We start from the raw sequence: 19,217 nt of genomic DNA, 5'->3' as shown, positions 1-19,217 counted from the left end.
CGTAAGAGATATTGTAGTTTAATATACTGCTGGACAAAAAAAAACCGGACACCTCAATATTTGACATCTGAATTGCAATTACTTATGAATTACGCTCTCAGTTAAGTATTGAACAATTGAACATTCATTATTGAACATTTTGCATAGTTTTCCATTTACTATTTATTTATTTATTTACTCGTATTTACTTATTTGGGACACCTAGTAGGCTCAAAATTAATTTCATGCAATTTTGTTTTAATTTATTGATTTTCAATTCCTGTTGATGTTATTTTGTTTAATGTCTAGAGAGGCATGAATTTTGGTTCATAGCAACCATAGTAACAGATATTATTGACATTGTCATTTCTGGTGTTTATCTTGCAAGTGTATTGTAAGTTTGCTAGCTTGAAAATGAGACGTGAAGAGGTAGTAAAAGCAGTAGCTCTTCGTGATGATGGTCGTATATTGCTAGGGTGCTAAATATAGCACAAAGTACTATCAATGAAGCTCTCAGACGGTATGATGCAACTTGTTCCTATGGTAGAAGACCGGGTTCTGGTCGGAAACGATGCACAACAGCACGGGAAGATCGTTTCATGTGTATCATAGTCTTAACGGAACCATCGTACGACTTCAAATATTGTGGCACGGCGTTTGAGAAATGTTCATAGAGCTGTGGTTTCTTCACGAACAGTTCGTAGAAGACTAAATGAAAGTGGTTTATCATCTCGGAGGCCGGCTACACGTCCCAGGTTGTTAGCACGTCACCGGAAGCGAAGACTGGAATTTGCTACACAACACTTACATTGGAATGTGGAGCAGTGAGAAAAGGTTTTATTCTCCGATGAGTCAAAATTCAACCTACGTTCATCAGACGGGTGTGAACAAGTGTACAGAAGACCTAGTGAGCGTTATGCACAATGTTGTTTCGTTGAAATAACACCCTTTCGATGAGGTGGTGTAATGGTCTGGGGAGGTATTTTTTTACAAGGACGTACAGAGTTGGTTCTTGTAGAGAATGGGGCAACGACAGCTCGCAGGTATATTACAGAATGTTTTGCAGATCATGTAGTACCAAATGCATCATTCATAGGCCCAGATTTTGTTTTTATGCATGACAATGCGCGTCCTCACATTGCAAATATTGTCACGGAGTACCTGGACAAAGTTGGGATTACGCGATGAGAATGGCCACCACAAGGTCTGGACCTAAATCTGATAAAGCATGTCTGGGATCAACTGAAACGACATATCAGAAACCGTGCAATAGTTCCAGGAACAATTGAAGAGCTAAGACTTGCTATTCAGGAAGAATGGGAGCAATTGGACCAATAAGGGATTGCCAACCTTATTCGAAGTATGCCACGGAGGTTACAAGTTGTAATTGATGGCAGGGGAGGTAACACCCGCTACTAGACAGCTTATATACCACACCAGTAGCACTTAACAATATTAAAACAAAATATTGCTAAGATTTTTTTTCTAATTTTTTTTTGGTAGTTTTCTGTAACTTTCGTTTATGTTCTAATTAAACTTATTAACAATAAATTTTAATTTGCTTTCTCTTAAATATATTCAGGTTTTTTTATTTCCAATAATTTCTGCAACATTTAGTTAGCCTTCGAATCAGAATTTATGCGTTATCACAAAAAATGCAAGTGTCCGTTTTTTTTTGTCCAGCAGTATATAATAATTGCATGTGCATATTCTATATATTCCGATAATTCTTGTAAGAATTCTGCTTACTTTTGGTAGTTATGTGTTTCCTATCCGGTTGTTATTCAATGTAAAATTTCCTTTCTTTGTGAAGTCGATTATTATTATTGTTATTCCTTTTTTTCAATAATTTTGCCACTATTTGTTTTTAACAAATTTCTTGTATTACTGGTGCCGTCTCTGCTACAAGGGTCTGCGGAGCAGATTCACACGTCTGGCATTTAACTCCTACAGCAGGGAAGGTAGCCACATCTCTTCCATCACAGTTCCAGTGAATTTGGCGCTGGCACTGGCAACACTGGAAATATGCTGCCTCTTCTCCCAGTTCTTCACAGCAACCAAATCCAGACTCTGAATCCATGGTCTTCCTCCCTCTACTTCTCAGGTTCATACCAGTATATTCTTGGTCCATGTTTAATACTAACTAACTAACTAACTCCCTAGCCTTCTTAAACCCGAAGGTTCATGGCTGCAGCAACACAGGCCTTCCATCTTTCCCTATCTTGAGAAAGATCTAAATACTCTTTTCCATCCCTACCGATTTCTCTTAGGTCCATCTCAACGTTGTCCCTCCATCTTCGTCTAGGCCTTCCTACAGGTCTCTTACCATCAGGTTTCCCAACAAGAATCCTGTAAACTCCTCTTTCCTCTCCCATTCGTGCCACATGGCCTGCCCACCTAAGTCTTCTTGATTTAATTATTCTAATAATATCTGGACATGAATACAAATTATGAAGTTCTAAATTATGTAACCTTCTCCACTCTCCTGTCTCCTCATCCTTTTCAGGTCCAAAGATTTTCCTAAGGATCTTATTTTCAAATACTCTCAATTTATGTTCCTCTTTCAATGTAAGGGACCAAGTTTCACATCCATATAATACTACAGGCAAAATTACTGTTTTGTATATTTTAACTTTTAGTTTCTTAGATATTAAACGAGAAGACAAAAGTTTATGAAGAGAGAAGTAACATGAATTTCCTGAATTAAGCCTACTTTTTATTTCCTCTTTAATATAATTTTCATTTGTTAATATTACTCCTAAGTATTTGAATTTGGAAACTGGTTCAAACGAGTTGTTATCAATAATTAGATTTTGATTATTACCTAACACTTGGTTTCGGCCTGTAAGCATATATTTAGTTTTCTCTTTGTTAACTTCCAAACCTATTTCTTTAGCAGTTTTGAAAAATATTTTAGCATTATTCTTAATTGTATCCACATCATCCCCCACATCATCTGCATATGCTAACAACTGAGTCATACCATTTAATTTTAGTCCTTCGTTAGTTTCTTTTACCTTCCTAACACCATATTCTAAGGCAAAATTAAAGAGCAATGGAGATAATGCATCTCCTTGTTTTAACCCATCATGAATTGTAAATTTCTCAGACATATTAATACCCACACGAATTTTACTTTCTGTTTCACTGTTGCATATTTTTATCATACTAACAAGCTTCTTAGGTATTCCAAACTCTACTAATATATTATATAATTTATCTCTTTTGACCGAATCATATGCTTTTTTGAAATCAATGAATAGCTGATGGACAATTTGATTATATTCCCACTTTTTTTCAAGTGTCTGTCTGATGTGAAAAATTTGATCTGTTACGTTTAAATCCACATTGATAATCACCTATAATTTCATTAGCATATGGGGTTAGTCTTGTTAAAAGAATGTTAGGTGATATTTTGTATGTTGTTGAGAGTAGAGAAATTCCACGGTAATTATTGCAGTTCATTTTATCACCTTTTTTAAACACAGGAACAATTATGGATTCTTTCCACTGTTGAGGGATTTCTTCTTTATTCCATATTAAACAAATTAATTTATGAATTTGACATATTAATGAATTTCCACCATATTTAATTAATTCAGCTAGCATTGAATCAATGCCAGGTGCTTTGTTATTCTTTAGTCTTTTAATAGCATCTTTAACTTCAGTCAAGTTAGGTTCTGGAACTAAAGGTTCTGCTGTGTGGACTTCATTAACTTCTGATTTATCTCCTACATGGACATTTAAAAGGTCATTACAGTAGTTCTTCCATCTATTTAGAATATCGCTTGGGTCAGCTAGAAAATCACCGTCATTATCTTTTATCATTTTTACTTTAGGCTGCCACCACTTTCTAAACTCATTTACACCTTTGTATAAATCTCTGATATTTTTATTTTTGCTATTTGCTTCAACTTCGTTAATTTTGCTTTTCAAGTAATCTCTTTTTTTACTTCTAAACGTGCGGTTAACTTCTCGCTTTATTCAATTATAATTGTTTAGATTTGTATCATCAGAGTTATTTAACCATCTAAGTCTAGCCATGTTTAATACAGTCCACACTTTCACTTTCACGGGACAGTCCTTTTAATGCACGGTTCGGTTGGCTTCACTTAATTGCATAGTTCTGTCGGGCCACACGTTGGGCGCCAAAAACTTTTGCAATGGTGCACACAGTACTTTCACAATGTGGCGTCCTCTCTGCTTTGCACAATCGGGCCCCACGTTAAGGCGCCAAAAAACTTTTGCAACGTCCCACCTACACAAAATTACCACTCTCTGAACACTTCAATTAGGAGGACGGCAAAAGTCTATCCATAAATGCTAACTTCTTCCCAGTCGTTGAACACAGATTCTAGATATCTCAGGGCTTGCTGGGTAAAACGTAAACAACAGTTTTATATATATATATATATATATGTTTATTATAAACTTATCGTAAGAAAGTCTGTTAGCACAATAGTCTTTAACCTTATCACTTAAGTACATTTACATTTACCATACACGTGCATTCACCACTTCAGGATTCAAAAGGGGGGTTTATTCCTCGCAGTGAGGCGCCAGGGGGAGTATAGTGACCTAATTTTATTTAGGGCGCTGTTCGCTGCTGATGTCACGGGCTCCCCTGTAAGACAAAGTAGTATGTGCGCGGTACCCCCAACCACAGCTGGGAACTGGCCATAGCCAGCCGGCACCTCCGACAAGCGGGCGCTGGGTAAAGGATTTAAGGATGCCGCGACACCCCGAGCGCTAGCTAGGAATCGGCAAGCCGACCGGTGTCTCCTGTACAGTGTCTCTCAAAAGTTTTAGGACAACGACATTTTAAACTAGGCAACCCAATTTACACAAGGCATTGGTGGGTTGCGTGTAGAGTTAGGCTCAATTTCAGGGTTGCCACATGCACAATAGATATTTATAAAATACGCGAAAAAATAAAAACAAGTATTATTGTATAAAATTATTAAAAATATCACTATTATATCGCAATTGACAAAATTTATTCTCAAAGAAAAAAAATAGGTTTTCTGGTATTTCATCGCTGATGAGTCTACAGAAAGGAAAAGAGGTAAGAGAAAACGAGAGGTGACAAAGGAGAGCAGAAAGAGAAAGCGAAAAGAGAAGAGGAAAAGTAGAGGAGAGAAGAAAGATAGGAGAGAAGAGGAGATTGGAAGAAGATTCTAGGAGAGATGAGGAAAATGGAGCAAAGAAGAGAAAAGAGGAGGAAAACGAGATGAGAGAAGAGGAGACGAGAAGAGGGGAATGGAGAGTAGAGTAATGGAGAGAAAAAGAGAAGAATGAAAAGAAGAGGAGAAGAGTGAAGTGGAGTCGGAAATCTAAGACAAGAAAGGAGATACGAGGAGTGGGGATGAGTGGGATGGAGATAAGATGCAAGAAAAGTAGGGAAGACGATATGAGATAAAAGCAGAGCAGAAGGAGGGGAGAGAAGAAGGAGAAGAGAAGAACAGAAGGGACTGAAGAGAAGAGGTAGTTTCAGAAAATATCGTCTCAGCGTCAAGAATTGATGCATTGGTTAAATTATCGACATGAAACATTCAATAACATTTTGAAATGTATTGGAGAATGTATTAGATCGGTTCGAAATGCCTTTTGGGTTCTTTCAGAGCAAGATAAAATCTTCCATGTAAGATCTTTGATTTTACCTGCGATTATACCACTAAAAATGTAATTTTAATAAGTATTCTCCAATTTTTGTCCACTTCTCCGTTGAAATGGAGATTTTGTAATTTAATATTTCCCCTTCCCCCATCGTTAATTCCAAACTGAATCATTCCGTTTCACACGGACAATGAACACAATGGGATAGGTCTAAAACTTACGAAAATTTTCTGCCACTGGAAGGGTTTGAACCTACGACCATTAGATTGACAGTCCTGAACGGTAAACACTACCCCACAAGCCTTCGCTCCTGAAAGTAAGTAGAAGGAGCTGACCAATGTGAAATGTAGATGCAACTCTCCTCCTACATGTAATGTGCAAAGAATACTTGTTTGTAACAAAGAAAACGAAGGTAGTACGACTCAGCGAAAACATTTAATGGAGAATTGCACATGATGAGAACTTTTCATTCGATATTTGCGGAGGTTTCCTTGCATTGAACTCGAGTGGGAAAAGGGGTAAAATTAGTATGTCCTGAATTGCCACAAATATAAATAGTTATTTCATTAATATTTGTCAATGTCTTTGAAGCAGTACACAATTATCGTTAGAGTATCATAATTCACGATCTTATACATGAAAATATCCCTTTGACCGTGTGTCAATTCATTTATTTGTTTATTTTTTTTTATAAATTCCATATGCAGAACAATGTAGCTACTATACACTACTATTACAAATAATGTTTCCATGCTCTTGTTTGATAGAAGGGGATTTAAAAAAAAAAGAAAGAAAATAATACCTAGTATGGAGGATCGAACCTGGGACCGCAATCAATGCTTTCAAGAACTCTAACCAATACACTACGCCCTTTGTTTCCTTTGGAGCAACAGTTCTTAATTATTCTGTCGCGTCAATATTGTAAACGTTATCCTGCAAAAAGATGTTTAACTCTCTGATATAGCTCTGTACTTCTAGAATTACTCTATACACATGCATTTGAAATTTAACTCTGAATTTATTTCTTCGTTGTTAGTATATCTAAGCTTGTGAATATATTTTATTTGTATTTTTATAACGGTTACATGAACATCTACGAAATAGTTCCTTATAATAACCTCCGGTTGATTAAGTTGCCAATATAAACAAATGGAATACAGATTGTCTTCGAGCTTACATTGTTAAAAAGGAGCGGATACTCATATTACTATCCCGATACTTATTCAATAAGGTTTCTTGTTTGTCAGACATTATCACTTAAACTATTTCATGTTGAGCTAGTGCCCAACTTGAAATCTATCATTCTTCAGATTCTCTTTAAAATTCGACTCTGGTCACTTGTAACTTGCTGGGTGCACACACTGCATCGACAGTGGTTTGCGATAAGAAGCGGCCTTGAATAGCGTGAGTCACTTTGAACGCGAGCAAGCTACGACACCAAGCTTGTCTGCCTTTGAAAACCAAGTCATTTTTTTTCACCGTTTCCGAACGCGATTGCTATTGTAGAAGTATATATTCTCTCAAAAGAGCAAGAAAGGAAATTCGACCAATGTTCTCCCGTCGTCTAAAACCAAATATTATCTATTAAACGAAAAGTTCACGATTGTCACTAAACCTATCTGAGCATAAGGTGGATGTAAACAATAAATTTAATAGAAAGATTCTCCAAAATTTCTCTCGCACTGTCTACGTCAGGCCAGTACCCAGGGGGGGGGGGGGGTGCATGGGGTCCATGCCCCCTCGAACCCTGAAATAATTAAATGTAAACCTATCAGTAACTACGAAAATAACATCGTCGATTTTAGAAATGTGTAAAAATTTCAATTTTGTTCATACATAAATGAATCTGTTTCTTGCGCAAAAGTCTTCAGGGTGCAATATTGGATGGTTTTAGTTTTTTAATGCAAGGCTAGGAAACGTCCGATTTACCGATTTAGTCAGGACAGTGTGTTACTTTCAATCCCTGTCCCGACATTTTTGAACTGCAATCGTGATGCGAGATGTCTCTATTATTGTTTTTTTTTAACTCACAATTAGACACGCTCTTTATTGTAATAATAATTCCTAGTACGCAACATTTAATTTATAAATATATTATTTTCTAAACATAGAATTATCATGATTTTTCAATGGCGCTTGCACTATTTGAACTATTTTGTAATATCTGTCTCTCTCTCTCTCTCTTATATATATATATATAAATATGGGTCTGGCCCCTTCCTCAAAGAATTCCTGCGTACGGGCCTGGTCTACGCCAATGACAGAAATGCAAGCAATATTTTTATTTATTTTTAACCCAATTAAAGGAATGTGGAAGAATTTAAAAGAAATAAGAAAGGACGGAACGACTGTTGCTCTACTTTAAAAATTGTTGTTCTTCCAGGAAGAAAAATAAGAAGGATTTCCTCCAGCACCTTAACACAGTGTCCCACGAGTCTCTCTTGATGAATACTGTCAAATGTGAAGTGATTTTATGAATAAAATTTTCCGCCTGTTTACGTCTAACGTTGCGCAGATTTGGTAGTTCGCAAACGGTGTAATTATTTCGTGTTACCTTACTCAAAGATCACATACATTTCATAAGACTGTTCTGAACACGAGACTTGCGTCAGTAAACAAGCATTTCGTCTGTTGTAGTATCACAGGAAAAGAATATCGTCCTGCAATGTTCAAGCCTCTAGATATTTTCCATTAATAATGTCTAATCACAATAACAAATTTGAAGAAAGAACTCGCATTTTCACAACTACGTACCAAAATTCTCGTTTTTCTTCATCACTTCGAAAATAATTTCTCGAAGATATCTTCTATACTACAAGAAAGCAATCCAAAATTAAAGTAAAAGTTCAACTACATGTATACCCAACGACATTTACAATATTGGAGGGACAGAATATTTAAAAATTGTTGTTTCAATCGAAAGTAAGGGCGTGGTGTAGTGGTTAGAGTTCTCGGTTGGACTGCTAGAGATCCCAGGTTCGATCCTCCTTAGAAGGTTTTCTTTTTTTTAATTCTCCTTTTATTATAAACAAAAGTATGGTAACATTATTTGTAATAGCAGTGTATAGTGGCTATATTGTTCTGCATATGGAATTTATAAAAAAAGTAAACAAATAAATGAATTGACACACGTTCAAAGGGATATTTTCATGTATAAGATCGTGAATTATGATACTCTAACGATAATTGTGTACTGCTTCAAAGACATTGACAAATATTAATGAAATAACTATTTATATTTGTGGCAATTCAGGACATACTAATTTTACCCCTTTTCCCACTCGAGTTCAATGCAAGGAAACCTCCGCAAATATCGAATGAAAAGTTCTCATCATGTGCAATTCTCCATTAAATGTTTTCGCTGAGTCGTACTACCTTCGTTTTCTTTGTTACAAACAAGTATTCTTTGCACATTACATGTAGGAGGAGAGTTGCATCTACATTTCACATTGGTCAGCTCCTTCTACTTACTTTCAGGAGCGAAGGCTTGTGGGGTAGTGTTTACCGTTCAGGACTGTCAATCTAATGGTCGTAGGTTCAAACCCTTCCAGTGGCAGAAAATTTTCGTAAGTTTTAGACCTATCCCATTGTGTTCATTGTCCGTGTGAAACGGAATGATTCAGTTTGGAATTAACGATGGGGGAAGGGGAAATATTAAATTACAAAATCTCCATTTCAACGGAGAAGTGGACAAAAATTGGAGAATACTTATTAAAATTACATTTTTAGTGGTATAATCGCAGGTAAAATCAAAGATCTTACATGGAAGATTTTATCTTGCTCTGAAAGAACCCAAAAGGCATTTCGAACCGATCTAATACATTCTCCAATACATTTCAAAATGTTATTGAATGTTTCATGTCGATAATTTAACCAATGCATCAATTCTTGACGCTGAGACGATATTTTCTGAAACTACCTCTTCTCTTCAGTCCCTTCTGTTCTTCTCTTCTCCTTCTTCTCTCCCCTCCTTCTGCTCTGCTTTTATCTCATATCGTCTTCCCTACTTTTCTTGCATCTTATCTCCATCCCACTCATCCCCACTCCTCGTATCTCCTTTCCTGTCTTAGATTTCCGACTCCACTTCACTCTTCTCCTCTTCTTTTCATTCTTCGCTTTTTCTCTCCATTACTCTACTCTCCATTCCCCTCTTCTCGTCTCCTCTTCTCTCATCTCGTTTTCCTCCTCTTTTCTCTTCTTTGCTCCATTTTACTCATCTCTCCTGGAATCTTCTTCCAATCTCCTCTTCTCTCCTATCTTTCTTCTCTCCTTTACTTTTCCTCTTCTCTACTTTTCCTCTTCTCTTTTCGCTTTCTCTTTCTGCTCTCCTTTGTCACCTCTCGTTTTCTCTCACCTCTTTTCCTTTCTGTAGACTCATCAGCGATGAAATACCAGAAAACCTATTTTTTTTCATTGAGAATAAATTTTGTCAATTGCGATATAATAGTGATATTTTTAATAATTTTATACAATAATACTTGTTTTTATTTTTTCGCGTATTTTATAAATATCTATTGTGCATGTGGCAACCCTGAAATTGAGCCTAACTCTACAGGCAACCCACCAACGCCTTGTGTAAATTGGGTTGCCTAGTTTAAAATGTCGTTGTCCTAAAACTTTTGAGAGACACTGTACAAGGGCGGCAGGTTAGGAAGGAGGTCTAGGTGCTCCTAGACAAGCCGGGCAGGTAGAACCTGGCACCTAGACCGGGTAGTTAGGTTGCCGCTAGGCTCTTCTTCTTCTTTCTTCCTCCTTCCTTCTGGGATGGCGGCTAGGCTTCTGGCTGGATGGCCGGTTTTTCCCAGGATGTTTGCCAGTTGACATCCGGGAGCCAACTGAGCTCCGGCCTCGCTGCGTTAAGTTTTATAGTTGCGGTGGCGCATGGGTGGTGAAAATTTTAACTACAAGTACGTGTTGCTAACTCATTTTTTTACATATTGCAAACTTCGTACTGAGAAATGCCAAGGTTTTGACATTGAGAAATCACTAATGGGAAAATCACTAGATGCACGTGACAATATAAACTAAAACTGTGTGCATTCAGACAATACAATTAATAATGAGCCTCGCAGGACTCTGCTATTCTAAACAACACGTTGAACAGTGTAAATGCCATTAATTTATAACATTAAAAAGAATATAGCGACCACGCAGGGTCTAATAATGAGTGAAACTAGTAAACGTGGAGGTGGAACAGTTAACGTTTTCGGAATACATTTAAACTAAAAGCGTACGCCTCGCAGGGACATTCCGCTTAACTCTTTCATCCGATTAAAAAGAATATAGCGACCACGCAATGTATAATAACAATTAAATGGCGACCAAGTAGGGTCGTCACACGTTCTGCTTCTCAGAATTCACTAAATGTGATTGCGTTGTGACATTACAACGGAGATTTCGTACGAAATATCCAACAACATCAACTATGCAGGCAAGGCAATTCGTGCACACCTGCGAGAAAGAATCACGCATGCAGTCACTGGTATTGATCATCGTACGTTTGGACGTTCGAGGCAGGAACTTGATTTCACAATTGATGATGTCTGCCGTGTTACCTGGAGTGCACATATCGAGCACCTGCAAGGTACATACTAAACTTGGAGAAATTCTTTATGGACTGATATGCACCTTTCTACTGTATGTGTTATAGTTATAACATTATATACATTCGAAACCACCGAGCAAATCATGGATCACCTATGTGTGTATATATATTGAATTGAAGGATCTGATTGACTGTTCGACTGTATCTCTTTGTGTACGTGCATGTAGAGCGTAAGATATATATTGTAGTTTAATATAATAATTTCATGTGCATGTTTTTATATTCCGATAATTCTTGTAAGAATTCTGCTTACTTTTGGTAGTTATGTGTTTCCTCTCCGGTTGTTATTCAATGTAAAATTTCCTTTCTTTGTGAAGTCGATTATTATTATTGTTATTCCTTTTTTCAATAATTTTGCCACTATTTGATTTTAACAAATTTCTTGTATTACTGGGAGTATTCTATTTTACTGGTGGATCTATATTTACCTTAACCTTTTTACATATTGATGTGGTCTCAGCCTTACCACGGACTTCCTGATTTGACAATGTCAGAAACTTAGCTAATATGAAACGAAATGTACGTTTTCAATACGAAAACAAAGAACGTATGCCCGGAAAGCCAAATTACAGCATATATGACAGCATAACGAAAAAAAACAGAAACTCACTACATTATCAATATGATTAAAATATGTTAATCATGGAAAGAAACGAAAACCATAAAAACTATACTTGGTAGTAATGTAAAACAATTTATGGGATTTGTTTGGTGGTATTATATTTCTGCCCGTGCAACTGAAGTCTGATTAAATAAACAGCACTACGCATTTATTCGGTTGTGCCTACCCAAGCTATATTCTAGGAACTGTACTTTTCTAAGTACGGCCGTGGAATGACGTACTCGTTAGTTATTATTTTGTATTCCTGTAGACCGTGGAGGCAAATGGGTTCGAAATCTGAGGGGGCAAGCTGCCAAATTTGGGGGGGGGGGCAAGGATAGTTTACTTTCTCTTTGTAGATAAGGTTTAGCATAGTGCGGGGACAAAAGTGGAAAAATGTGTGGGGCACAGTCGTCACTGCATTCGTTAAAATGAGAGAAAAATGTTTGAAAGATAGTTCCACATGCTGAATGTATTAAATGCAGCACATCCAAGAGAAAATTTCCGTTGTTGTTCTGATTATAACATAAGTTTTCATGTCTCTTTTGAGAGTGAGATCTAAACACACCAAAGCATTTGGAATACAAACATTATAATAGAGCTAAGCATAATATAACTTGATGTATTTAATAACACTATTTTTGCTACTTACAACACACTGTGCAGTGACCGAAGCACATTCCTTAAGGTCTTTGATATCCGTGTAGTTGGTGCATGGTGTGACGGAACCTTGTCCATCGTTATACTCTCCACACACGTAGCAGTGGATGCCTAACGTTGGGTTCACTGAAATGAGACGTAGGAAAAACCTAAATTAGTGTTGCAAACCAAATAAGTATAAAGTGCATAATTAATAAGTAACTTTTAACAAATGAAAATATAAGAGTTTGAAACTGTTACAGAAATAAATTTTGTACCTTAGATTAGATAAACGTAATTATTGGTGATCAAGAAATCAGTATAATCTAAATCCTACTTATCTATGTTCCAGTTTATGAATTAGAACGTTTCCACTTTCCATGATACGTAAACCTTTTTTCATCTACTTAATAAGGGTTACATCAATTTTTCAACTGCGGAATTATTTATCCTTGTATGTACGTGTGTAAAATGTGATATATATATATATATATATAATCTATAGTCAAACTCTACTCACCATTTTAATTTGAACTAGACACTTTATCAATTTATTCATTTATTGCGTTTTCGGCCACCGGAAGTTTCAAAATGGTTGACAGTGGTGTTTCGTTTCGACAACGTGCTGTGATTAAATTCCTGGTTAAAGAAATAATTCCTGCTGCTGAAATTCAGAATAGCCTTCAGCGTGCGTGTGGAGATGTATGCATGGGTGCTAGCAGTGTTAGAAGATGGGGAAAATATTTTGAGGATGGAAACACGAGCATCAAAGATCAGCCTCGGAGCAGTCGCCCACGAACTGCAACATAAAAAAGTTGACAACATCATTAACGGAGACAGACGGGTCACTGTGGATACAATTGCAGAAATACTTGAGATAGGACACAGAGCAGTGCGGGAAATGATTACCAGTTTAGGCTATCGAAAAATTTGTTGTCACTGGGTCCCACGTTTATTAACGGAAGACCTCAAAGTGCAGCGAATAAACACCCCTCGAGAACATGTTGAAATATATCGAAGGCGAAATTGGGAAAATAGGGTGGGAACTTCTGCCTCAGCCTCCATACAGTCCCTACATTGCACTCTCCGACTATCATCTGTTCGGTTTTGTGATTGAATAGTTACGAGGCCAACGCTACCAGATGACCGAGGACATACAGAAAGTAGTGCGAGCAGCTGGAACGGAGTGCTACCGTAAGGGTATTTTCAAGCTTCCAGAAAGGTGGAGAAAATGTGTGCCAAGAATGCAGACTTCGTTAGAAGTAAAGAAAAGTCTGGAGATTATGATGTAGTATATTATTTCTTTAATAAAACCAAAACTCGGTTCATGAAAAAATGTTTCTCATTACTTTCAGAATGCCCCTCGTATTTTTCTCATGGAAAGATTTTTAAAAAGATAGTCCGTCCAAATCTGTAGTATGGAAATTAATTATGGTTTTCAGTGGCCAATATTCAGTTCAGAAAACTTTCATATGATTACTATATACGTAGTTTAGAAAGAATTATCATGAACGGAATTATTCCGAATGGCTAACACAGCCATTAGAAGTAAGAAAAAATAAAAGGAACAATTTAAGTCGAAAGTTTGTCTTTTTAATTGAATAGTGAATACGTTTTGAATAATATGTCTTATAAAATTCCTGAGTGGAAAACGAGAATATCTCAATTCTAATATCTCTCAAAAAGGCCAGAGATTTAATGACTGAGCTTGTGGAAAGCTACAATATGAGCTTTTGATGATGCATACTTTTGTACGATCTATTGTACGTACAATGTTATATTTATACAATTCAATTTTGTAATTTTGTATCTCCTATTTTGACATAGTGATAAGCTTGTTTGTCATACTACTTTCGTCACTTATATAAATATATAATATTATTATTTACAACAAGAATTTGTTTAAACTATATATGTGATCTGTTCGCAAATTAAAGAGACCACCATTGCTGTATTTGGATATTTTGAAATTATTACTAAAGTTAGCAGTGCACAGAAGTTGGTAGTTGGTACCTTGTGCAACAACTTCCCTCGTAACACTCTCCACATTGGGGCTGTAGGAGTTCTAACCATGTGAGGAATTGTTAGAATAACACTTGCTTTCACCATTTCACGTTTTCAATGTATTAGCTTTTAAACTTTGTACCCAGTAGCAGCGATTGGGTGAGAAAAGTGCAGGGAGCAAGGGCAGTTTACTTTCTCTTGGTAGACAAGGCTTATCAAGATGGATTGATTTAAATCAGGTTGATTTAAATCACTTCAAATAAATAATTTATAGAATAATGCACATAGCTAAGGATTTTGTAAGTATCAAAATCACTTTTGGTGAAAGTACATTAATCTCGTAATGATTTAATGGTGTTTATTAGGCTCTAAGAAAGAAGAAGAAAGCAGGAAAAATACAAGTACTGATGGCGAAAAGCTGATACGAAATTCAATAATTTTTACAGGCAAAAATAGCAAACATTTTGTGTACATAAATAAACCAAATACTAATCGTTTTAAACCATAAATAGTGTCATTGTCATTAAACTTTAAATAAACATGGCAGCTGATATCTTTCCAACTACGATTAAAAAATCTCCAAACTTCATCTACAAAGACTATAAAAATATTTAAGTTAATATTTTAAGTTACGATTATAGAGTACATCCAGAAATTTTTACTGAAAGTATTATAGTTTCATTAACACACTCAACAAACATTTTCATAGTAGGTACAGTATCACAAACAGAAAAATGTATATATACGTACATATAATTCTTTACTTGATTTAATCAACCTGTTCAAATATTTTACAGGGTCGTTTACTACAAAAAGCCTTTTTATAAAAAGCATGTATCTATATGTATGGTTGGCCGCGGTGGCTCAGTCGGTAACGCGTCTGACTACCATGCTAAAGGTCCCGGGTTCGATCCCCGGCCGGTTCAAATCCGGGAACTTTTCTAACGATGGAAGCGGCCCCGGCGCCCACCCAGCGTCGAATAACATGGGTACCTGGGGGAAACCCTGGGGGGTAAAGGCGGTCAGGGGCGTGATGCTGATCACATCACCCCCACTCACGACCGGATCAAGAAAGTGTGGGGCGTTACCCCCACACCCCCTATACGCCTTCATGGCGTGGTGCTAAGCACAGGGGAGCACTTTACCTTTTTTTTATATGTATGGTGCCATTATAAGCATAGACATTTTCAGCGAAAAATGCAGGCTCAACCAGGACTCGAGTCCGGATCTCTGGTATAGCGTGCCGTTGCTCGAGACACAAGCTACCGAGCCGGCCTGGCCTCGACTGATTTTTTGCTATCGCTGTTTTACCTGCGAGAAATCGTCTCTGCTAGTGCTACCGCAAAAATACCCGGGTTCGAGTCCTGGTCGAGCTTGCATTCTTTGCTGAAAATTTCTACGTAGTACATCTCCTGTGTCTGCGTAATCCACAATAATTATAAGCATGTTTTTAACAAAATAAAAATAGATTTAAATAAAAAAATCTGATTTAAATAAAAAATCAACAAAAGTGTTTCTTTTTAACAAAAATCATGATTTTTATCAACCCTGCGTAGCATTAAGAGGTCATACTGCGGAGTCAAAAAGTGGCAAAAGTGGGGGCGGGGGAACTGTCCTCCCTAATTGCCGTCACTGTTTGTACCATTCTAATATGTTAAATCTGTTTGTGTATGAATTTTTCTTTAAGTACACTTTTATGTATAGATAGGCTAATCGGGACAGGACCTACAGTTTAAAATTGGATTCGAAACACTATGTGCCTCCACCGTATATGGAACCCAGAAACCCCTGATTAAAGGCGACGACGTTACCTCTACTTTATCGGGGAAGTCCACGTTAAATCAGTTATACAATTACAAATTCTCACTTATACCAATTCTGTACACAAAACGGACTTAAAAGCAAATTCAAAACTTGAAAAAAAATATTCCATTTCTAATTATTGTAGATTAGGCGCACACAGAAGATGTACTACGTAGAAAATGTTGATTTTTTTTTAAGTTGCCTGCGTCATTAATTACACAAATAGACCAATTATAACACCATTAAGCCTTGTTTCCAATATTATGAAAAAATATAAATATGCTGACCAAGGCAGTAATTTATTATATTAAAAACATAAACTAAACGTAACGTTTCAACCTTCTAGCAAGGTCTTCATCAGACTCTGTATCAAGTACAAAAGTAACAAGATACCAAAAACAGGGTATTATATACACAAAACATTACTCCTTCCAGACTAATAGAAAGTTGTTTTGGAACTTTCTCGCAGGTGGCTTTCACTATACTTTCACCTAAAAGGCGAAAAATATATACTTTCATATAGAATGTGGATTGGGCTTTATATATCACGCTCTTTTTCCTTCATTTTCTTCCTTCTCCTCTCCTCTTTCTCTCTTGTCCTTTCCACTCTTTCTAACACTTTCTTCCATTCTTTGTTTAACTTCAGTCCCCCATTCCAGTTCATTGTGTCTTCTTCACCTTTCTTCTTTATTTCCTTGGCTTCCTTCCATTTTCTCACTAGCATTCTCTTCTCCCTTCCTATCTGCTTAGCCTCATCCCACTCTATGTCATGTCCTGTTTCTCTCGTGTGTTTAAATATCGCATTTCTCTCTCTCTTAAGTCGTACATCATCCCTATGTTGTTTCAACCTATCTTTCAGTCTCTTTTTCGTTTCTCCTATGTACACACTCTGACATTCTTTACATTTTACTTCGTAGATAATCCCTTCCTCTTCTCTGTTTTCCTTTTTCTTGTTTGCATTCTTCGCTATTCCTAAGATGCTTCTCCCTCCCTTCCTGTAAGTTTTAATGCCCGCTTTCCTAAGCACTTTGCATATCTTTTCTGTGGTCTCCCCCATACTCCTTATTCCAAACCACCTCTCTTTTTCTTTCTCTTCATCTTTTTCTTTCTCTTCCAATTCTCCCCTTCCTCTTTTCTTCCTTCTTCTGTTTATGTCCAGTCTATCCTGCTTTTCATAGCCATTCTTTTCCAGCTGTTTCCATAGGCTATTTATTTTGCCTTCTTTTTCACATTCCTTCGTGCATATTTTCGTTATTCTGTCCTCCATATTCTTTATGAAATTTCTTTTTGTCACCTCACTTACATCACTTCTTTTGTGGCAGAATACCCCTGCTGCACACTTCTTCTGATGCCAAGCGGTTTCAATTTCTTCTCCTCTCTTCCTTTTCATCAATATATCAAGGAAGCTTAACTTGCCTTCTTCTTCTATTTCAAGTTCCAATAAAATCCCTCTTTCTTCATTTTGTATTTCTTTGGCAAAAATGTCAAGCTGCCTCTTTGTTCCCTTCCATATGCCAAAACAATCGTCCACATATCTGCAAAACAAAATTATTTTGTCACCTCCTTTTTCTATCACTTTCTTTTCCCATTCATTCATAACCAATTCAGCCAATGCTGGGCTTAGGCTAGAACCTATATTCAGTCCTTCACTCATTAACATTATTTTATCTCCCATTATACTGTAACCGTTATTCCAAATGGTTTCCAGCGCCTTCACTACCCTTTCACTATCCCATTCTCCTATAATTTCCTTTCCCATTCTCTTTTTAATAATGTCCAAAACGTGTTCCCTCTTGATGCTTGGGAACATACTTTTTACATCTAAGCTAAACATTGTTGTCTTCATCTTATTTAACTTAAGTTCTTTTATGAGGTCTACTACTTGCTCACTGTTCTTAACTGCTCTGCTTTCTTGCTGTGTTACTAACACTTCAATAACTTTCTTTAATTTCTCTTCCAAGGGTTCCAAAATTTTGTTTCTGCAATTCATTACTGGTCTTAACTTTATCTCCTCTTTGTGTATCTTTGGAAAGCTCTTCAAACTTGGTAGTCTTCCTAAATAGCCTATGGAAACAGCTGGAAAAGAATGGCTATGAAAAGCAGGATAGACTGGACATAAACAGAAGAAGGAAGAAAAGAGGAAGGGGAGAATTGGAAGAGAAAGAAAAAGATGAAGAGAAAGAAAAAGAGAGGTGGTTTGGAATAAGGAGTATGGGGGAGACCACAGAAAAGATATGCAAAGTGCTTAGGAAAGTGGGCATTAAAACTTACAGGAAGGGAGGGAGAAGCATCTTAGGAATAGCGAAGAATGCAAACAAGAAAAAGGAAAACAGAGAAGAGGAAGGGATTATCTACGAAGTAAAATGTAAAGAATGTCAGAGTGTGTACATAGGAGAAACGAAAAAGAGACTGAAAGATAGGTTGAAACAACATAGGGATGATGTACGACTTAAGAGAGAGAGAAATGCAATATTTAAACACACGAGAGAAACAGGACATGACATAGAGTGGGATGAGGCTAAGCAGATAGGAAGGGAGAAGAGAATGCTAGTGAGAAAATGGAAGGAAGCCAAGGAAATAGAGAAGAAAGGTGAAGATGACACAATGAACTGGAATGGGGGACTGAAGTTAAACAAAGAAAGGAAGAAAGTGTTAGAAAGAGTGGAAAGGACAAGAGAGAAAGAGGAGAGGAGAAGGAAGAAAATGAAGGAAAAAGAGCGTGATATATAAAGCCCAATCCACATTCTATATGAAAGTATATATTTTTCGCCTTTTAGGTGAAAGTATAGTGAAAGCCACCTGCGAGAAAGTTCCAAAACAACTTTCTATTAGTCTGGAAGGAGTAATGTTTTGTGTATATAATACCCTGTTTTTGGTATCTTGTTACTTTTGTACTTGATACAGAGTCTGATGAAGACCTTGCTAGAAGGTTGAAACGTTACGTTTAGTTTATGTTTTTAATAAAATAAA

At 36.7% G+C, this 19,217-nt stretch overlaps 1 protein-coding gene across 1 annotated transcript in view; it reads right to left on the bottom strand.

Annotated features, from left to right (window-relative positions):
- LOC146002812 (uncharacterized) overlaps nucleotides 1-19,217 on the bottom strand; it is a 424,567-nt gene that overhangs the window by 175,167 nt on the left and 230,183 nt on the right. The window contains exon 2 of the mRNA XM_083140770.1: nucleotides 12,454-12,587. Within this exon, the coding sequence (XP_082996896.1) occupies nucleotides 12,454-12,587 (134 nt within the window). The remainder of the gene's footprint in view (nucleotides 1-12,453; nucleotides 12,588-19,217) is intronic.

Source organism: Lepisma saccharinum, chromosome 19, assembly GCF_977018435.1.
Source record: "Lepisma saccharinum chromosome 19, izLepSacc3.1, whole genome shotgun sequence".
Taxonomy (NCBI): Eukaryota; Metazoa; Arthropoda; class Insecta; order Zygentoma; family Lepismatidae; genus Lepisma; species Lepisma saccharinum.
The sequence above is the reverse complement of the archived record's forward strand: the minus strand, read 5'-3'. Positions and strand labels throughout refer to the sequence as shown.